General features: G+C 32.1%; 1 protein-coding gene and 1 long non-coding RNA gene across 13 annotated transcripts in view; one reads left to right on the forward strand and one right to left on the reverse strand.

Annotated features, from left to right (window-relative positions):
• Positions 1-21,918, forward strand: part of LOC122713346 (protein scalloped) — a 179,095-nt gene that overhangs the window by 23,751 nt on the left and 133,426 nt on the right. For 4 of the 11 annotated variants that reach the window (XM_043933768.1, XM_043933718.1, XM_043933759.1 and 1 more), the window contains exon 2: positions 21,628-21,734. The exons of 4 other annotated variants lie outside the window; for them this stretch is intronic. In XM_043933768.1, the coding sequence (XP_043789703.1) occupies positions 21,710-21,734 (25 nt within the window). In that variant the 5' untranslated portion in view covers positions 21,628-21,709. Of the gene's footprint in view, positions 1-3,311; positions 3,483-21,627; positions 21,735-21,918 lie in introns of those variants that run through there. 3 more of the 11 variants (XM_043933751.1, XM_043933709.1, XM_043933808.1) reach the window with 3 other exon arrangements.
• LOC122713838 lies at positions 18,398-20,335 on the reverse strand. Of its 2 annotated transcripts, XR_006346533.1 has the most exons (4): positions 19,756-20,335; positions 19,180-19,651; positions 19,036-19,082; positions 18,398-18,942 (listed from the first exon to the last, which is right to left on the reverse strand). It is a non-coding gene; the product is annotated as an uncharacterized LOC122713838 (long non-coding RNA). The 2 variants fall into 2 exon arrangements; XR_006346532.1 differs by having other exon boundaries at positions 19,180-20,335.

A 21,918-nucleotide genomic window follows, 5' to 3' on the forward strand; every position in this document is an offset into this window, starting at 1 on the left:
TGGGTCCCCGTGACTCGGTGCCTCGTCGTGAATTATTCATTGGGGCCGTTGGGCCCTCCGCTCACGTGATCCGTCAGCCAACTCTATACATATGTATACAACGCACCTACAATCGCGTGTGCGAGCATCCTCCGGCTTCTCCTCTTTCGTCACTCACTTGTACACTATTGCTCATAAGTATTTGGTCGATTTGCGATCAATACGTTGGGATCATTAAAATTTGTAAATTTTAGGTTTGACAGGATGATTGTTAATATTTATGAAAATTTACAATTGCATTAAAAATATTAAAAAAATAAAACGTAAGTATCAAAAATATAAAATTTCGAATGTGTGTATATCTTTTGAACTGTAGTTATTTTTCACAGGTATATATACACACGTTAAAGAAGTAGAAGAATTTAATATAAGAGACTTTTCCTAGAAAGGATAGAGGACGCACGAAGGTTAAATTTTTTAAATTAAAATAAATTAGATTTGAATTTTTTTCAATATTTTAGATTTTTAAAAGATTCGTTTAATGACGATTGACGTATTAGGGGGATTAAAGAAAATTAAAATTTTTTATCGCAGATAGGTGTCATTTAAATTAACATCATTTTTTTCTCATTCGTTTTTATTCTCGCATAACGTGGGCGGTCCAAGAGGCAGGCCATGCCAAACGAACGATTAACCTCGAACTTGCCACGACCTCCGACGCCCGTTCACGCTTCCTATCCGACTCTGTATTCCGTGGAACCAACGAGTAGTTTCATTTACTTTTATACTCGTCAATCACGATCAGTCTCCGTTCTCTTTCTGTTTTCTCCGTTTGCGGTTATTCAATGCCAAATTAAAACGTTCATTCCACTCTTTCCATTTTTATATCAAATAATACGAGCCAACCGATATTTTTATCTTTTTATCTTTTTATCTTTCGCTATTTTAATAAAATAGGTTAATAGTGGTAATTATTATCGGAAAAACTTTCGAAGTTCAAAAAAAAAATTACATAAAATTTGGTTAAAGATTAAATTAAAAGAATAATTACAAAAAAAAAAAAAAAGATAAAATTATTAATTATTCGACTTTCAAGCGAAAAAAATTTTCAAAAGCGAAGAATATTACGAAAATATTAAATTTTAAAATTTATTCAAAACTTTTAAAAATAACTAGAAACTTCTAGATAATTCATAAGAATTATTTTTACGAGAAATCATTTCAATAGTACCAACTGTTTCGATAGAAAATTACGACTAAATTTCAAAACTTGTTCAAAACTTCTAAAAATAACTAGAAATTTCTAGATAATTTATAATTAGAATTTATTAATTTATTATTAGAATTACATCTGTAATTCATAATCATCATCATCATAATAGCATCAATTGCTTCGATAGAAAATTACGACTAAATTTTAAAACTTATTCACAATCTCTAAAAATAACTTTAAAAAAACTTTTAAATAATTTATAAGCTAGAGTTATTTTTCCAAGAAATCATCTCGTCAATAGTGCCAACTGCCTTCTCTAATTAAAGTCGACAATTCGGAATAAAACGAGGTGTGTATATATAGAGATTTTCGATTCCGAGTCGAGTGACACGCGATTTAACGATCTCTTGAAAATTAGCCGCTCGTGGATCGGTTAGGTGGAGCGTGAGAAGAGAATAGAGGGAGAAAGAGGAGATGGTAACGGCAACGATGAGGAGTAGCTTAGCGTCATTGAAAGGTCAACACTATCAAGTGCACACTTGTCGCCCGGCTCGTTTACAATGCACGCTGCATCCCGAGCGGCAGGCACGTCGCTTTCCTACGGTTCGTTCACCCCGTACCGAAATTTCTTTTCAAAGTATCGCGTTCCTCGCGGACAGGAAGAACGTGGAATGCCACCGATTCTTCTCGAACGTTGCACACGGTTGGATTTACGGGAAAAAAAAAAAAAAAAAAAATGCAAGATTTTAGAGGAATTTAATGTGGATAGAAATTTTTAGGGATACGAAAAATATAAAAAATATCCTTGGAATATATTTATTATTCGTCGAATCGTTGGAATTAATCGTGGATCGTTTATTAAAAATGATTCGATTATTTTGCGCTCTTGAAAGATGCTTCAAAGATGATTAGATTCATTTTAATAAACATAAGCAGAAAAAAAAAATATATATGCATTTTTCTTTAAGTTATTTCTGAATATATGTACATCGTTTCGAAATTGTAATTTTTCTGCGCTTATATGTTATTTATTTAATGTATTTAATTTTTCGAAATTAATATTACAAATTTAATTAGTTTAAAATTAATTAAAAATATTAAGCAAAATGTTTAGGTTGATTTCCATTCTTATATTAAATTTTGAAATTCCTGTTAATTAAACATACATATCTTTATTTATCTGAAGACATATCTCATACGGTTATAAATAACTACTTTCAAAGTCGTCTAGCTTTTTTTGCTCTAAAGCATCATTATTTAAGATCGTATATTAATTAAAAAGATTCAGAATTCAAACTTCGAAATAATAATAATAATTACAAAATAAAAATTCGAAAACTATCTTTTTTCATCTACTTGTTGCATTTTTTTTTTTTTTTAAATTCGAAACAAATCCAACTAATCACCCAATTCCAATAATTTTCCTCTCCAATAATCAATAATTCGTGATAATCGCAAAAACATATTTCCGCAACATCAACGACAGATAACGCTACGTTTCGACTACGTCTTTTTTTTCTTTTTAACCACTTCATCGTTCTCCCGCTCGTTTACATAATTCAAATTATCCTCCCTATCCCCGGTATCTCTCATCATGATTCCCCCCTCGTGGCCCAAGCCCTTTCCTCTCTTTGAATGCAATTTCAACGTCCACGCGGTTTCGCGTCCCGCGTCGCGACATTGCAGTCCAATTAAACTAGTCGGCCGAACGAATTCCCCATCGTCCATTTCCATTTTCACGTACCAGCCCGCCACCGTTGTATTTATGTGTCAATTTCCGTGAGTCGCGACGACGGATGACCGCGCATCCGTGGGTTATGGTGGGGATGTACACACGGTCAGGCAATGCGTAGGAGCGAGGTGAAGAGGGGATAGGGAGAGAGAGACAGAGAGAGAAAGAGAGAGAGTGGTGGGGGTAGATCGAGATGGGAAGGCATCATCGACGGTGGCTATCTAGAATTCGAAGCTGGGCCGGTTCGTTTGGCGCCAGGCCAGGCCGACTTACCCAATTAGGTTTCATCACTGGGTCGCCAGCTAGCCCGGGGAGAGGGGAAGGACTGCCAATATTTGCAATACCTAACTAAACTGATCCAATTATAACCAAACCACTGCTCCATCACTCGATTGACGTATAGTTGTGCTCTCTGCACCAGATACGCGTGCTACCCGCTGGATTTGGCTTTTCTACCGTTTGCAACTCAGTTTTACATGGACAGTACATCGCATGGAGAGATCCCTCGAGAGGAGCGAGATAGATGAATTGAAGCGGGATATGATTGGATACGGTAAGGTGTATCTAGGGATATAAGGCTGGTTTTTGATCAAGTATAATAGGAGGGGAGATATGTGGGATAGGAGAGGTTTAATTGTTCGTATGTCGAGGACTGTTGGGGTTCATGATGATCAAGTGGATGGTTAGTTAGGAGATTGGTGTTTGGATTGAAATTGAGTAGATAATTTGGCATATTGGGATATTATGTTAATGGGACGTGTAAGTAGATTAATAATTGAAGACGATATGGAGATGATTGCATGCATTGGAAATTAAAATTCTTAAGGAAACAATTGAATGCATTTACAGAAAGATTAAATATACACATTGGATATAATTCAATTCATTAGTATTATTATTCACTAAATTATTTTGCAAGAGTTGAGTCTCCACGAAACGGATAAATAAATAGTTTAAACGTTTTCATTTATCGTTCATAACTCAAGAACCAATATATATATATATATATATATATATATATACACATTCTTATATCATTTTTTTACTTACATTAACGCATAAGATTCTTACCTCTATATACTCTACAGCTATATAACCATTGCAATATGCATTCATGAATCACTCTATACACACCTATATCCATACAAAGTAGGCACTATCAATAGCCAGAGAAAGATAGAATTAACTATATACCAAGAGTGGAAATGCCCCCAACTTGGACAAAGAGGGGAACGGAGACGGAGAAAAGCGACAAAGGGGGGGTGTCAGCGGGACCAAGAGGGGGAAGGGGGGTCGGCACAAGTGTAGGGGGGTATAGTGGCGAGCAGAAGAGGGAAGAAAAGAGATGGAAGTAGCGCCGTGGCCGCTCGCCGCTATTCCAGGCATTCGATTTGGTATTTTTCTTTGTGTATCGCGGATAGTTCGAATTGTTCTGCAAGCAGGGCATTGATATATCGTCCCGCGGGTCCTTTGAGCCGGCCAAGCGGCTCCGAATTATCGTTCGCGTACTCTCACGGAACCTACTCCTCTACCTCCTCCTCCTCCTCCTTCGTGTTGCCCCCTTTCGCCGAATGCACTTCACCACTCCCCTCCCCCTTTCAAACCCCCTCACCACCTCTTTTATCTTCACTATACACCGAACTCTCTCCTGGACTCGGTTGGATCGGCTCGTTGCCCGTCTTTTCTGACCCCTGGCATCGCTACCCCTTTACCATCCCTTTTAGACCTCTCTCTCTCTCTCTCTCTCTCTCTTCTCTCTTCTTTCTCTTTGTTGGATGGCTACCGGTCAATTTATCCACCGCTTCTTTTTATTCTTATTCTTTGCTTTATTTCGGTTCTCCCTCTCCAGGGCTTGGAAATCTACTCATACCTTACGCGTTCCCCCCTCCTTCTCTACGTCGAGGAACGCTTTTTCGTGGTGTTCGCGTTCGGATACCTCGCTTTTGTCTCTCCAACGTTGTCCCTGTAAAAGTGACCTCGGATCGGGGAACGCGAAGCCTTTGGGAAGCCGACGATGAGAGATCGTGAGAGGAGGTTGTTGCGTCTCCTTTTGCGCGCGAGGAGGAGTCTTTGAGAAATTTCTCGCGTTGTCCCTCGGAGTCGAAGATGGTCGTGATTGGCTGGCTGTTAATTTTTCTTAAAAAAAAATTCTTTTTTTTCTTTGGTAAAATTTTGTTTTTTTTTTTTTTCGAAAAGAAAATTAACTATTTGGGTTTTCTAGAGATTCTCTTAGATAATGAGTATTTCCATGATTAATATTAGATTAATATTAGTTGCCTTTGCATTATTGAATTATATATCAATGAAACAAAATGTAGATTTTTTTTTTTTTTTTTTTTACTGTTAGAAAGTAATCATACAATTTTGATTTTTTCAAAATGTCTAATGTAAAATTGTTGAGTGATGGTCTTTTCGAATAGATGGATGATAAGGATGCTTTGAGTAGTTTAAATGATTTATGATAGTTTGATGTTAGTTAATGGGAATTTAAACGTAGCGTTGGATTTCTTCGATTAGGAATGTATGTAAGAAAACGTTGTAAGAGATTTGTGCGTTTTATGTGATGTGACCCGTAATAATCGTTAGTGAAGGAAATTTGTCAGGAATTTTAACGTAATTTTAAAATTGTAAGGAATTATATGTGTAATATATTTCCCAATAATTTATTAATAGTAATTTATAAATATTTCATGTTATGACGTATTTTATGAGAATAAAAATATCAAGACAAAGAATTTTTTGTAGAAAGTTACACTTTTTCTTTCCCAAATTCTTATTACAATAGCCTCCGTTTTATTCAGCCACTTTAAGGCATTAAATTTCTTCTTAAATCCACGAACAGATTTTACGCCCCTTTCTCCACTCCTATCTCTTACCATGTGTTTGATCTTCTTTTCGTACACGGCGATGGATCACGCCGTTGCAGTTTTATTGAATTTTCTACACCCATTTTCCTTCGCGACACTTTCATTCTATCCCCATCCCCGTTTAAACATCCTTTTATTTCTCTTTCTTTCGTCAATTCCCCCTATTCAACAATTTCATTCGTAAATCTATTTATTTGAATAGATTAGAAATTAAAAATGCAAAGTTCAAAAAACGAAAAATTTCAAATTTCTAAAAATTCCTTCAAAGTGTAACTTCAGATTCCCAAATTCCAAAAATTTCTAAATTCCAACGAGTTCAATCGAAATCAAAAATTATCTTTTCAATTTAATTAACACTAAATCTGATATGAAAACTACCATATTTTTCTAACTTTACCTTAATAAAGTAATATCTAAAGTTTAGCCAATAAAGAATTTTTAAAAAATACATTTTATACATCCGACTATAGAAATAATACTTCTACTTTGTATTATCGAGAAATCATGTTGCAAATTGTCTACATCCAATATCGATTAATTAAAAAAAAAAAAAAATTAAATAAAATTTAAAATAAGAATAATAAAATAGTAATAAAAAATTTAATAATAAAAATAAAATCTCTGAAATAGAACATATCTATAATTTAACAAACTTCTTAAGAGGATCGATTTAAATACGATCAAAGAACGACACCAAGGTTAACGCACAATCCTTTCAAGCTTTCGCTTGATCCCGTTACTTTTTCCAATATTCACAATGTTTCTCATACCGGTTAACTCCCGACCTCGAGCGGATCAGGAAGGAATCGAGGCGCGAAAGAAAATTTTCTCCCGCGTGCAAACTCCCGTCCCTCATTTTTACTTGGAACTTTCACGCTGCGCCACCGTCCTCCATCTCTAAACCAGTGATTTTCAATCAATGTTCAATGATTTTTAATGTTAAATTATGAATTGTTTGTATATTCAAATTTTTTATATTATTGGTATTATTTTGTGGTATTTTTAATTTGTTTAGTAAAAAGGAGGAAAAAATATTATTCTTCTTTGGAAATTAATTAGAAAAATACGTTATTAATTTTTTTTATCTTTATTACTTTATGATTACTTGTGATATTTTATTTTTAGTTTTATTTTATTAAAAATGGAGGAAAAAATATTCTTCTCTGGAAAATTAGTTACAAAAATATAGTTATAATAAAAATATATATAATATTCCTTAGTTGTATATATATATTTGAGAGGAGGATTTTTGAAATTTGATTATTTTTTCTGTCTCTCTGAATCATTTTCTGTTTCTCTGAATCAAAACTAATAGACGAATGAAACAAAATAGATAAAGTATATATCTATATCCATTTTTTTAACAATTGAAATTAATACAATACAAGTATAATCATTCTATATAATTATGATTAACACAAATAATATTATTTCATTGCATCGAGCTTCGAATTTTCCAAAAACTGAAAATAACATAACCTCAAATTCAACAAAATCACATATAAAATATATTATATAATAAAAATTTTCCAAAAACTGAAAATAACATAACCTCAAATTCAACAAAATCACGTATAAAATATATTACATGATACATTTTAAAAATATTAACGATTAATTTCTACCATGTCTGTGAGATAAAAAAACGTTGAAAATCTTTCCTCCCCCCTCTCTTTTCACCTTCCTCTCGCTTGTCTCCTTATAACCAAGATTCTCTCCGTCCAGAGCTTCCCTTTGTGTGTAACGGTGAATCATGAAAGGACCAGATCGCCGGTAGAAGAAGAAGAAGAAGAAGAAGAAGAAGAAGAAGAAGAAGAAAAGGATGATGATGGTGGCGGTCCGAGGAGAGGCGTGGGAACAAAGGAAGGCGACCAGGACGAAATGAGCAAAGGACCAAGAGGGACAGAGAGGGAGCGACCTCGGCCTCCTCCCCTTCGACGTCTCATCCCATCATCCCTTTCTTCTCCCCCCGCCTCCTAGAACGCCTCGATATATACCATTCTTCTTCACTCCTGTCCTTCGTCGTAGAATCTTTCACCATGCTTCGAAAGTGGAAAAAGAAATTGGGTTGTGGGGAGGGGAGGAAGTTTGTAGAAAGTAGAGTCGTTACATAGAATTAATTGAATTAATCGTTATATAATTCTCGACGTGATCAGAATTTTCCTTCACGATGGAGATATAAAATTGTACTCGGATCGGATGATATCGTAATTTTTTATTGCAGAATTGATAAATCGATTTGACGAGTTTAAAGTTGAAAATATACACTAGTGAGTTTGAATCTGATCTTCGATAATTGTAAATATCAAATTCCTTTAATCTCTTTGAGTTACCATTTTTTTTTTTTAGATCAACAGATTATTTCTGTTGAAACAAAACAGAAGAAAACAAATTAATGTAATGTTGATTGTTTCCTACTGTATTCCAAGAAGTAAGGCTTTATATAGATCGAACAAATGATCATAGAAATTTATATTTTCTTATATAATAACAATTCGATCCATCTCTTTCTATTTACATTTAATACTATTTCCAAATTATTCCATTCTGCAAAAAAAAAAAAAATTGTTCGAACTAGAATCAAAAACATCCATTATCACTATTATCATCGTCATCAAAGAGGCAAAACAGATAAAAAAAAAAAAATCTAAATAGAATAAAATCACCGATAATATCTCCAAGAGAGAGAGAGAGAGAAAGAGAGAGAGAGAGACTATATCAAAATCGAATTTTCCAATCAGTACCACTCTCACGGTTTAATTGGCTTCGATTCGAGAGGAGAAAGACGGAGAGAGATCCATGGGTTCTTTCATCTTTCAAAGAGAAACCAGATGGTGGAATAGTGGAGAAAGAGGGAGTAGTGACCTTTGGTAGTCTAGAAAGGGGAGGCAACGTAACGAGAAATTGACATCGAGAATCGTCGAGGTCAGCCAACGAAGCGGTAGTCCATCCTCTGTATCCTCGTTAATCCACGTTCTTTAACACTTTATTAACACCGAGTGTGTGTCTTATTATATACGTTTTTTTTTTTTTTTTTTTTTTTTTTCCATAATCATTTCGATCGATTAATCGGGATGGATCGAACAGGTGTTTCACGTTTAAGATCGTTCGCGGTGTCGAAGTGGTGAAATTATGTTGGATAAAATTGTGTAACAGCTGGAGACTTAGACGATGTTAGAGGTATCGTGATCGGGGGAATGGAGGATTTCGATTATTTTAAAGGTGATGGTTGTAATTATTATTGTGTTAATTATTATCTGTACACTGTAAATAAATGTGCAGAGTGTTAATAGTATTAATATAATTTAAAAGAAACAAAAAAAGATATACAGAAATGTGAAATTTATTGGTTAAATTGACGAGCAATTTAACGATGAAGTGGAGATAGAGTGAAGATATATCTTTGCTTATGATTTAATAAATAAGCCGTGATCGATATTTTTGTATACTTTTGTATTTTTTTAAAATCGATGATCTTTTTTCGAAGATCAAAAAATTCAATTTCAAAAAAATTTCTAGTTCCAATCTGCCAAATTATTAATTATTAATCGTTACGATTAATTTTTCGAAAAATTTTAAAGAATAAAAATATAGATAATAAAGTGATAAAGCTATATAAGAAAGAAAAAGATTTTTGAAGATGTAAAAATTTTTAATTTTTATTCATGAACGTATCGTAACGGAATAAATATGAGAAAAGTCACGATAAAATTAAGAATAAAATTAAAATTAAAATAAACAAATAGATAAATATATCTTTTCTTGGCACGTAATAAGATATCAGCTTCGAATGGGTTAACAGCTTCCGAGCTGTTGTCCGCTTTCCGTCTGTACCTGTTTCTACCTCACCCGGTGAAAGAAACGATACCTGGAAGGTTGGAGGTGGCTCGTTTCCCCTCCATCATGGATGCTCTACGACAGATGCGAGATGTGCTTGCGTTGCACCTTCTTGCGTGCACCTCTGTAACTGGCTGTCGGGCACAGATCGCTTCTCTTCACCGGAAATCTATGCTCACGTTCACCGTACTTCTAACGATCAAACGAATTCGAAGTTAATCGTTCTGGGGATTTATATCCGTTTAGAAGGTTGAGTTTTGAAGGTAAAGCGATAAACGAATTGGTTTGAACGATGAATTATAAATTTCTGAACGATCATGTTGAAAAATAGAAATCGTGACATCGATTTTGAAGCTGAAAAATTGTAAATGTATTATTGATATTTAATTCTTTTTAGTTCTTATTTATTTTTTTTTTTTAATTTAATAATATTTTGATTGTAACGTTATATTATAAATTTATTGTATTAATAATATATTTATAAGTTTAATAACTTTTAATAACTTTTTGCATTTGTGTAATTATTGATTATTTGGATTATTAGAATGATTAAATATTGAGGATTATACATTGAGGATTATATATACATATATATATATATATATATATATATATATATATATATTGTTATTTCTGATAATCTTTAATACATCTTATAAATATCCATGATGTGGAATACAATACATCAATTACAATGTTAATTTTAATTGCAAGAAAAAAAGGATATAAAATGAAAAATACTTTGATGCTGCTTGATTTTTTATTACCGTAATCACAATCGTATGATAAGTTTATGACACTGTAATTATAATGACCGTGACTATACACGACTAATGAGCATACATATGAGTGTTTCCTTGATGAATGCAATTTTCATTTGTTATGTAGTTGCTTGCTAGTAGGGACGTTGTATTAATGAATTTCAGGAGATCAATTTTTTTTTTTTTGTTCATTTTCTTCCTTAATTAATTTTTCACTAGATTAAAGTTCTTAGTATATTCTTTCCACAATTTATCATGTTATATTTATATTTTCAAAATATAGTGAATAAATAATATTAAATTATATAAGAGAACTTCAAAAGAAATACTTCCTATATGCGATAACTTTTTTTTGTATATAGCGATTTGTCTGAAGAAGTTAAAATCGCTGTTCTCTCATCGATTGATCGATGACAACGATTAGCGCAGACAACTGTATTTGTAATGTTCACAGAAGTTATAAACTATGTATAAACAAGAGATTATCGCTACAATGTTTAAGTAACGGCATTCCTTTTGAGTCCATGAATAAGAGAATCATCCATATAATAATATCTATATGATAAATCACTAGCAAAAGTTGGATAACTGCATCGAACGATCTACAGCTTAAGTATTCGCTACCTAACCTCACCATTTGATACACATCACGAAACGAACGATACGTTTAATTTTCTTTCTCTTTCACTCACCATTCTTTTCTATGTTTAAAATATTAACGTGTTCGAGAATCATTTCTACCACTAGAAGGAAATCTTTGTTGGATTCAGTGAAGGGAATAATGTCACACCGAAACAATACAACATAAATTTCTTCAAACGAGCTTTGCTTCTCGATCTTTCTTCGTCTCTTACTAACTGTCACACTCTACGTTATCGACAAAGACGAAATGAAATATAAAATTTCATGCCTTTGACGGTTATACTATATACGTTTCTGGCCTGTCTTGAACTATGAACTTAAATAACGAATAAATAGCATTGTAAACAGGTAATTTCAAATTCTAGTCGAGTCATGTAGAAGGAAAAAAACGGATTTCTACTATTCCATAAGTGTTGAGTTTGAGTTTCGTAGTAGTTTTTGAACAGTTATCCAACTTTTACTGTATATTCTTAAAACTATTTCGGTGATAAGTGTGAGTATTAATGGGTATAAATTTCGTGGCGAGAAAATATACAGAAGGCAAGCGAACAAGTCCGTTTTATTTTCCTGTCCAATCTGCTTTCGTCATGGACGTTTCCCGCGCGCGGCAGAGAGCAGCCACTTTGGTTCGCGTCATCCGTCTGCGCATGCGCGTAATGATGCGTAAACACGTGTGCACTCATCGACGGACCGGCACGTTGATGGAATAATGACTGTTCGGGCACGTGTCATTCGGCCGCGTTTACGTTTCTTATTCGTGCCACCTCATTTTTCTCCATCCTTTTCATTTTATCATCGACCAGAGGGATGTTTTAACTCTCGAGCAACGTTTTCTTTAGCTTTGACGTTTCTTTACGTTTCTGTGGTTAGGGGAGAGGTAAAGTGGAAATTGTGGAATCGTGGAAGGGAGAGATGAGTATCTTATGCCATGTCCACATAAACCAGAGTCAATGTTTGCGCACGGTTCTATGTATAGTGAAGTTGATGGAACATCTCGTGAGCTGTTACACATATAGTAGGACTTCTAAAACATAGACTTGCTTTTCGCAATAGAGAGAAATGCATCGTATCAAACTTCAGATTTCAAGGAAAACATAAGATAATATTCATATATTTATGCGTATCGATACCATCGTTTCACAATAACACTTATCCGAGAGAAATTTTAAAAGAGAAAAAAAAGTAAATTATTTCAGTCTAGCTTTATATTTCATATTTTGAATATTTTTACAGTAAAGAAATTATTTCTGAATATAAAAATGTGAAATGTAATGTAATTTATTTATCATTAAAAAACAGAAAAAAGATTATTTCTGACCAAACTCGATTCTGATGATTTAAGATATAACTTTAAAAATGAAACCAAGGTTCTTTATGACAGTAATCACGTCGATATACCAACATTTACATCGAAAAAATTACGTAGTAAATTACACTAAATTATACAGTTTATTAGAATTTTGTTGCTACACGCGTAATTTTCTTGTCAGTTTGATCATTATATCGCAAATTCATCATATACTTGTAACTTATATGCGTCCATTCATCCATTCGATTAAAACACTTTTACCTATCCCACAGTCCATTGACCCACAGTAAACAGGTTTAAAAAAAAAAATTGCAACCCTCGAAAAGTCAGCAACAAAGTATCGTGTTCTGTCGTTTAAGCTAATAACAATTTATTCGTAATTTCCGGAGTTGGTTGGTTCATCTACCATCGAACGATCGAAGGGGGAGAGCACAAGAGTCGTTTAAACAAACATAGCTATCGACTATTTTTAACTTGGATTATTTTCAACTTTCCATTTTTCGCTTCGATAATAATTATCCAATTTTGTTCAAACTTTTGTAAATTTCCTCCTTTTTAATTACTGTGGGACAAAATAATAAACATTTTTCAAAAATAGATATGCATTTCGTGACTAACTGCAACAAAGTGAGAATATTTCAAGTGCCATTCACAAATGAAGGGTCATTAAGGTCATTTAAAAGTAATTTATCATTCTTGCTTATCTAAAATATTTCTCTTCATTTTTCAAATGTGGAGATATTTTAGAAAATTGTATAATATAGTAATTAATCCACACGTGTATAATTTCTCGTCGAATATTTTATTTTATCAAGCAGGTAGTTTCATAAAGATACGAAGACCGATTCCGCTTATTGTTCATTATCAAAATAAAATAATTTTTATGGCGCATAAAAGATTTTTCTACCTATCGTGTTTACATTTATAAATATATATATATATATATATATATATATATTTCGATATTCATGACGTGCACGTTAGTTTCAACGAGATCATCTCTCGTCAAACGAACCGAAAACGTTGTTCAGCCGCGAAGAGGTTTAATTATAGGTCAACGAGGCGAGTACCATTTCCCTCCTTTTTCGTTCGAGCAGAACCGTTCTCGAAAAGGTTAATCGTCTTGCTTTCTTAATGACACTGTTTACCTAAGTAGTTAAACATTCTTTGCTCGTTAACGGATTTTAGCTTCACCTGTGTTATCCAATATCGTGTATTTCACGATCATTTTTTTCTACTTTAATCTTCTTTTTTTTTTTTTTTTTTTTTTTTTTTACCTAATATAATTCATCGAATTAAAGAAAAAATAAATAGAAACTTGAACGTTTTATAGATATTTTTCCAATAATTTAAAATAATTTAATTATTTGATTATATTGAATGAAATGGATTTAAAATTAAACCAATGAAATCTCTTATTTCATAAAGATGATTTATTTGAATTTACTTGCATAATGCATAATTAATAATAGATTTAAAACTTTATGAAATCTTTTGCAATATCTTAAACATTCGTTCGACAAAATTTAATCCGAAAATTAGGAATAAACTTTCTCACAATTTTTACTTTTTTTTTATCGAACTAATTTATTTCATACGAGAAAGTGTTACCTTGTAAGAGAAAATTTAAAGAGGGAAACAAAGTTTGGAGATAGAATCTCAAACGGCCAATATAAGGAGTGGGACCGTGTTTGACCAATTTTCGAACGGTCGCTTCGTAAATCATCGCCCGTTCGAAGAATCAGCTGATTCATGCGAAACGCATTAAGCCAACTCAGCAAAATATCGAAGTGGAAAACGGGGCAAAAACGACCCTTCGTCTCTTTAAGATCTGAACCTTGATAATATTCAGTCCTGTTTCCACGATCCTGATAATTTTAACGATAGTTTGAATGGATTTGAAAACCGTCCAAAATTGTTTTAAGAAATTTTCTTTTTTCATACATCAAGCGTCGTTTTCAATGAAATTCGAGTATAATATACTTCTAACTCGATACTTTCGATATGAAATACATTTTATTATCGAACATCAATTTTTTTTTTTTTTAATATTTTATGGAATAAAACTCCTAATATTTTCACTTTAAATATCTTATTCAATATTCTAAACTTCGAAAAATGTTGAAATTTGACGTTTATATATTTTTATTTCGTTGTTATTCGATTCAAAATAAGAATTGATTAGGAAAAATTCAAAAGTAAAATTTTATACTTTTAAAAGTTTATGGTCAATTGGATCCAGAAGAATTACAATTATTATCTCGAAGAAGATATTAAAAAAAAAAAAATAATTATCCAATCCCTAAAAACAGAACATAAATTTACGACGATTGAAATCTGTTTAATAATAAAACTAATTTTAACAAGTAAATTGTTAATAAATTAATTCCGCAAAAGAAGAGAGAGAGACATCATCCAGTGACATTTTTCCACTTAACCTCTGAAATATGGTATTCCATAACCGCGAAATGGTGTGTTCATAATGCAAGTATAGAATCATTAATTTTAAACGTGGAAATAGGTCGGTTATCGGAGGTGAAATCTTATTGTTCTTGTTTCTTTTAGAAGAAAGCAACAATGAGTTACGTGGGCATGGATTTTTATCTCGTAATTTTAGCGAGCTGTTGCTAATGGCTTTTATTTTATGCTCTTTTGTACACGAATCTTTCTTTGAAACTATATAATCTTTTCTCTCGGTTATTTTAGTCTATATAATCTTTTCTCTTGGTTATTTCAGTCTTTTGATACGATGCGGGTATGTATTCTGTTTCTAAAAAGAGGATTTTTTCTTCTTTCTTTCTTTCTTTCTTTCTTTCTTTTTTTTTTTCTTTTTTTACATTTTTTCACTTTTTTTTATTATCCTTCACACTAGATACGTTTCTCTCAAGTTGGAGATTTCATTATATTATACTGATGGAGATGCAGTAAAATGCAAATTAAGTTCACGATTCAATTTTTTTATTTTGGAAATTTTATCATTTTGTAAAAAACACGTATACAGTTTCTTCATCTATTATTATTTATTTTAAATTTAAAAAAATATTATTATAACACGTGCAAAGAGAAATTTTTTTTTATTTTTGCAAAAATATGCTATTTTTATTGCATCGATTTTGAATATTAATATAGATTATTTCATTTTTTTTTTTTAAAGTAATATATCATTGTAATAAATAGCTATTCATATATAGATTTTACCGTAACATTGGCATTGTTATTCTAAATTTTCTTCTTCCGTTTCAATCCTTCGAAATTATAAAACGCAAAGGAAAATCGTAATTTCAAATATTAACGAATCTGTGGAGGGAATAAACCCCGATGTAAATCGTCGTATTCCACGTTAAACTCACCGATTCAATATCTCAGAGATCTCGCCGAATCCTCTCATCATGTCGTTATATCCAAATTAAAAATACATTCTCGAATCCATATTTGCAATGGCCAAGACAAATTAATCCTTCTTTATAATTCTTTAATGCACCGTTAAAAAGGGATTTTCCACTTAAGAAACGACCTAGTTAACAGGTTAAAACAGTCCATAATTATCTGTACTCTGTCTCTATCCTCTAATGTTAAAAATAAAATTCAGAAAGAAAAGGAAAAGCAATGAAGAATTGATTATCCATAAAACGAGAATCAGAAAATTATTTTACATTATAAATTGTCTCAGGATGTTCAGATTCTTTTTTGAAGCTTAATTAAATTTTTAAATTCCTTTCCTTTTTTTTTTTTACATTTTGTCACAAATTCAGACAGAAATTCGTTTTCACTTCTCAAATACCAATACCAATACTTTTAATTGTATTTATTTTGATACTTTTAATTGTATTTCATAATTTGTATTCACCTTTAAATTTTTCCCCCTCAAGTCTGCACAAAATGAAATGAAAGAATATTCAATCGAAAGAATTAAAAACAACAATATCCTTATTTCCATCCCTGGAAAAATTATTTTTCAAATTAAAAAAAAAAAAAAATGTAACCCACGTGTACACTTAAGCGGCGAACGAGAGACAGATAGAAGGATCGTCGGGGCCAGGGCAAGTGGAATAAAAAGGTTTATGGTTGTTTCGGGTGCTCTATCTTTAGGACCCACATATCATGCCGCATCCCTCCCCTCACCGTCCCCACGATCCCTCTTTTTCTTCCTCTTCCACTCCCTCCCCGACCGAACCCTCCTCGACTGAGTTATTTCACGGTTAAAATAGTCGAGTGCTCCTCGAGGGAGAGAGATGGTTTGCGGCCGTTCGTGCAGTTTCACGCGAAGAAAATGGTCGAAGCACGCCCATGGATTCTACCGCCGCTTCGTTGTACCACCTCGAATCTTTCCTCGGAACTCAACCACGACCTCTAGCGGTGATCTTTTTCCCTCTTTAGATAGGAAAGCCTCGAGAACGTTTTTGGGAATGCTAGGTTTCGAATAGCGAAGCCACATTACTGCTCCTCCTTTTTTTACCCTGCGTATATTTCTGCTCTGTTCTATCCTCTTTTCTTTTTTTTTTTTTTTGATCTTGTTCTAGGCGGGCAAGGTTTATCATGAAAGTTGCAGCTAATTAAAAGTTTGTATTCAAATATGGAATGCATTTATAAAGTGTTCGTATGAACTTGATGAATATCAAGTAATGCCAAAGTTGATTAAAATTCTTTGTAATAATTATGCATTATATTAATTATTCACCCAATCTTATATGCTTATGTTATTAGTTTATTTGTATATTTTAACAGAATGAATTTGATGAATATCAAATAATATCAAAGTTGATTAAAATTCTTTGTAATAATTATGCATATATTAATTATTCACAATCTTATATACTTATGTTATTAGTTTATGTATATTATGTTTTATGTTATTAGTTTTTGTATATTTTAATATATGTATATAGTGTTTTTTATTTTTGAATATGTTTATCTTTATTTACTTATTTTTTTTTTCATGATGAATCACGTGAATCGACATAATAGTTTAAAGCATTAAGATAGGGTTAGTTCAAAATAATAAGAAGAACGGTGGATTGCATTTTCCTTTTGTAAGATCAAAGGCTGATATTTTTGCGCGTTACGTTTCCCCTCTCCGGTGACTTAATAAACGAGCACACCTGCACACGGGACGAGTCATGAATGAAGTTTCCACAATGGTGGGGATTTTGGCAAGTGGCTCGAGACCGGATGCGTCGAGATTCGAGCGCATTTCGCTTTCTACGCAAAGTCCCAATCCAAGAGGTTCTTGGCGCGCGTGCAATTTCGATTATCTCGTTTCCGGCCCTCGACTCAGCTTCCGATGGCTAACGAAGCCATCGAGAGATGTTTGTTTTTCGTTTCGAAATTTCAAGGATAAAAGATAGAAAATTTTCAATTTATCATATATCTTGGAATATTCTATCTCTAATTATGACGAAAATAAGAATATATAGAGAAATTTTCAATTTAACATAGAATATTGCATCTCGAAATTTCGAAAATTGGAAAAGATTATTATTTTTTAATTGTGAAATGATGAAAATAATAGGAAAAATTTTTACATGTTCTGTTAATATCTAAGAATGGAAAAATACTTTATAGGAAATGAAATGCAAAATATAGAATTGTTTATTTAAAATAGCTCAAAGGACAGAACGTTTCAAGGCGTCTATTTGATTCGAAGAAGTCTAAGCTGTCACGTAAGCTATTGGCAAAATTACAAATTTTAGTAGTAGGGCTCAGGGTTGTTAGCACGCATTAATTTTAAACTGTCCGAGATCAATTGCAAGGATATTGAAAATCATTCGTTAAAATTTATAGACATTCATCTTATGTCGCTTATCTCGCAAAAATATATATATTTTTTTGTAAAAATGTATTTTAGATTATTTTAAAAATTTTTACAGAGAAAATTTTTTTTTTATTAAAATTAATAATCAAGTTGTTAGAATTATAGTTTCATTTTAATAGATCATATTTAATTATAAAATTGTATCATTAAATCTGATTATAAAATCTTGCAACAAAATTATAAAATTGTTCATTTTATCTCATGGTTAAAAATGCAGTGAAATAATTTACAACTTTTATATTTTGTTAAAGTTGAAAAGCTTTACATATTTAATGCCCACTTTGTCGATAGTTCGCTCGTTAATACCGGCGCGAGATTGGAACAAATGAATAATACATCAGCAATTATCGACAATAGAAAGGTTGAAATTTAAGATATATACAATATTAGATGTACAAGCTTCAGGTTAAATTACTGCGATTCCCTATTTTAAATGGGAAGCATTAATAATTTATTCTTGTTATAAGGTCAAATCACTTAAATTTTATCGTATAAAACATATTAGAGAGAACCATGTGTATGTAAATGAAGGCATTATAAATGTATCATAAAATTAAAATTATTTCAATTGTACTTGTTTTGTTTACAAGATCTTATTTTTTAAAAGATTTCGAGAAAAAAATATTAGTATTTTACCTTTCCAACTTGATTTTATATAATCTTTTCAACAGGCGTTTTAATGAGGAACATAATTCATCCCTAGAGAGAACAATCCATTTAAACTCAAGTAATTGTGGGTAGATGAATTATACTTTGTGACAATTGCTAGTCTTCTTCCGTTAGATAATCTCTGCAAAGTTTAAATGTATATTTCTATTATTCTATGCGAACAAAATTACTTCTAATTGTATATTGAATCTTAAAGTAAATTTTCTTAACTCACTTTAAATGATATAGGTTATTTAAAGATTGAATATTGAAAAATTTAATCTGTAAAATATTTCAAGAAAAATAAATTATGAATTAAAATTAATATAATATTACGTAGAAGCGATTTAATTTGTTTTCTAAATATTTCATCACTTACTTTATAATAAAATTAATATTATAGAGACTACTGCATTCAATTATTGCCGAATTGACACGAAATCATCAACCATGTACTTCGAGATTCCAACCGATCCTATCCGAATTTTTCCGATTTCTCCCGAAGTGTAGATTTACGAGTCACGTGACAATTTCACGTAATTTTTATTATTAAATATATATAATATATACTTTAAATAATAATACGATTATTTTCAATCGTAAAATTTATCTTCGAACGTAACATCTTTATTTTATATCAGTTCAATTCAATTTATGTATGTTTGCAATGTATCTGTGCATTTTCGCTTTTCAAACCGTTTACATACATTTTTACTTTCAGTTATGACGTATGATTTTTGACTCCTCGTTATCGTCGAAAATTGGAAATGTGATCTTCTTTTCTTACTTCTTAATTTACAGCCAGTAGGCCAGTAGTATTACAAATTTGGCTTCGCACACTTTATCTATTACTGCTCGTAACGATAATATAATAATAACAAGGTAAATGATTATCTAATCACTACACAAATAAAAAAATAAGATTCCAATTAAATAGGCAGAGAACTAGTATTACCTAACCTAACAAATGCAAAACCAAGAGTGCCAATGAAATTTTCCCATTGGTTCTCATCAGCTAGATTGGAAATCAGGTGGGAGGATGATTCACGCGGTCGGTCGATTTTCCCAAGCGAGTTTTACCCGCGGATGAAAATTATCGCTCGCGCGAGTAACGGTTGGCTCTCGCTCACGTTTAAGCGGAGTTAAATATTTAAATCGCGGTAGAGAGGCCACCGAGACCCACGCTCGGCCGCCTACCACCAACGAAACGTTTCGCCAGTTTGTAAAGGGGAATATATATCTTTTCTCAACCGTGTTGATTTCACGAGTGGATTTTGACCGCGTGCTGCACAAGCGTCGATCTTGAATAATAGCGGCTCAGGCCATTATTAGATTCATCGATTACACATCGATCGATATAGTATGACTGTATTTTTGCGACCATGTCCGAGAGCGCGGTTGCGCAACCAGATGCAAATTTGCATCGCGGGGCACGTCTGTTGATACATGTGCAGATACATTGTGCGCACCAAATTTAGTTAGTGTCGTCGATGGAAAATTTTTAGAGATAGATTGATTGATAGACAAGCATGTTTGGAATGAAATTTATCATTGATCTTAACTAGATTAAATGAATTTATGAATTATTATGGTATACTTTACAATATAAAAAGAATAGTTATTTAATGATTTATCAATTTAATTTGTAATTTGTAATTTCTTAAAGAAATTAAAGATTAAAATGATATTGATATGATCTTTGATTGACGATACCATTTTTGTTTCGTCTCATTTGATGTAAATTTAAATTGCTTAATAAATACGTCTTAAATGATATTTTTGTATATCAACTGTTGCGTTTATTTTGGGCTTTGCAGAATCAACTCTGCAAAGATATCCTATATGAATATATTGACATTTTGTATCAGAATAAATATATTATTAAGTTCGAATCGATTCATTAATATGTTAATTATAGTTTCATGTAATTGACCGTTCTTATCCCTCGTATGTTTTTTACTAGATAATAAGCATTTATGATCGTATATTACGATACGTTTCACGGTACGATAAGATCTTCGTTTTTTTCTTTCCTGTTTCATTTCCTGTTGACTGTTATCACATATTGAAAAAACTAATAAGAAAGGATAATATCTAACCATAAATCATATATATTCACATACTTGTTAATTTTAAAAAATATTCAGACGTATATTTATTTTTAAACAGAATGAATATTTTAATTTCGAGATTATGTAATTCAATTGCAAATACAAAAAATTGAATTAATCAATTTGACTTCGTTTACTAATTCCAAAGTAAACCCGTGATCTACGGATCCAATCATTTTTACGATCAATTCTGTCACTTCTTCTTAAAATACTATCGTTCACAGATAGAAGCGTACTTTCTCGTCGTAAATTTAATTATTTCAAAGGCGTAAAATAATTCGAAGACAGAGAGTGGCGAAATGGATCGTTAATTAAATTAGCTTTCCCGCTTTCCTCGGACGATTCACGCGTACGAAAGGAAGAGGAAAAGGCGGAGGAGGAAGACGTGATTATTTTCGATTCTCGGGAAACCAGGGTCTCTTGGCTGGCGAGCGGCCAAGCGTGGGCGATTATGAGAAATAACGAAAAGGCGTGTGCTACGTCCGCATAGAGTTGATGCTTTCTTTCATTAAGTTCCCTCGTAGCTGAGACATAGGAATTTCGTTCATCGGCGATGCAATATATCTGCATTGAACTATGACATTAATTATAATTTTTTTATTTGATTAATAATCGAAAAAGTTGCACTAAGGGAAGAACATATATGTGATAAATAAATATATATATATTTCAGTAATATTTTTAAATTTTTTTTTTTTTTTTTTCCTTTGTTTCAGGTAAGTCCATTTTATCAAGCAGATTTTTCGTCCATACTGAACACACTTTTAAGAGGCGCTCTTTATACGTTCGACACACGGAATGCCAGATTGCGTGTACATAATGAGTGAGTTCGCCTTTTTTTTTGTACTCTCGTTACATTTTCGTTATATTTCCACCAATATAATTACATAGTCGTATTTCTTTGATTGCGTTGAATGTTAAAAATTCGCGAATCTTTGATTTCGTGTTATACAGTTAAAATTATGTTTATTTTGAATTAGAGTTAATTCTTATTTAATTGACGATTG

This window comes from Apis laboriosa, unplaced genomic scaffold (genome assembly GCF_014066325.1).
Source record: "Apis laboriosa isolate Shangri-la unplaced genomic scaffold, ASM1406632v1 scaffold112_cov148, whole genome shotgun sequence".
In the NCBI taxonomy this organism is placed as follows: Eukaryota; Metazoa; Arthropoda; class Insecta; order Hymenoptera; family Apidae; genus Apis; species Apis laboriosa.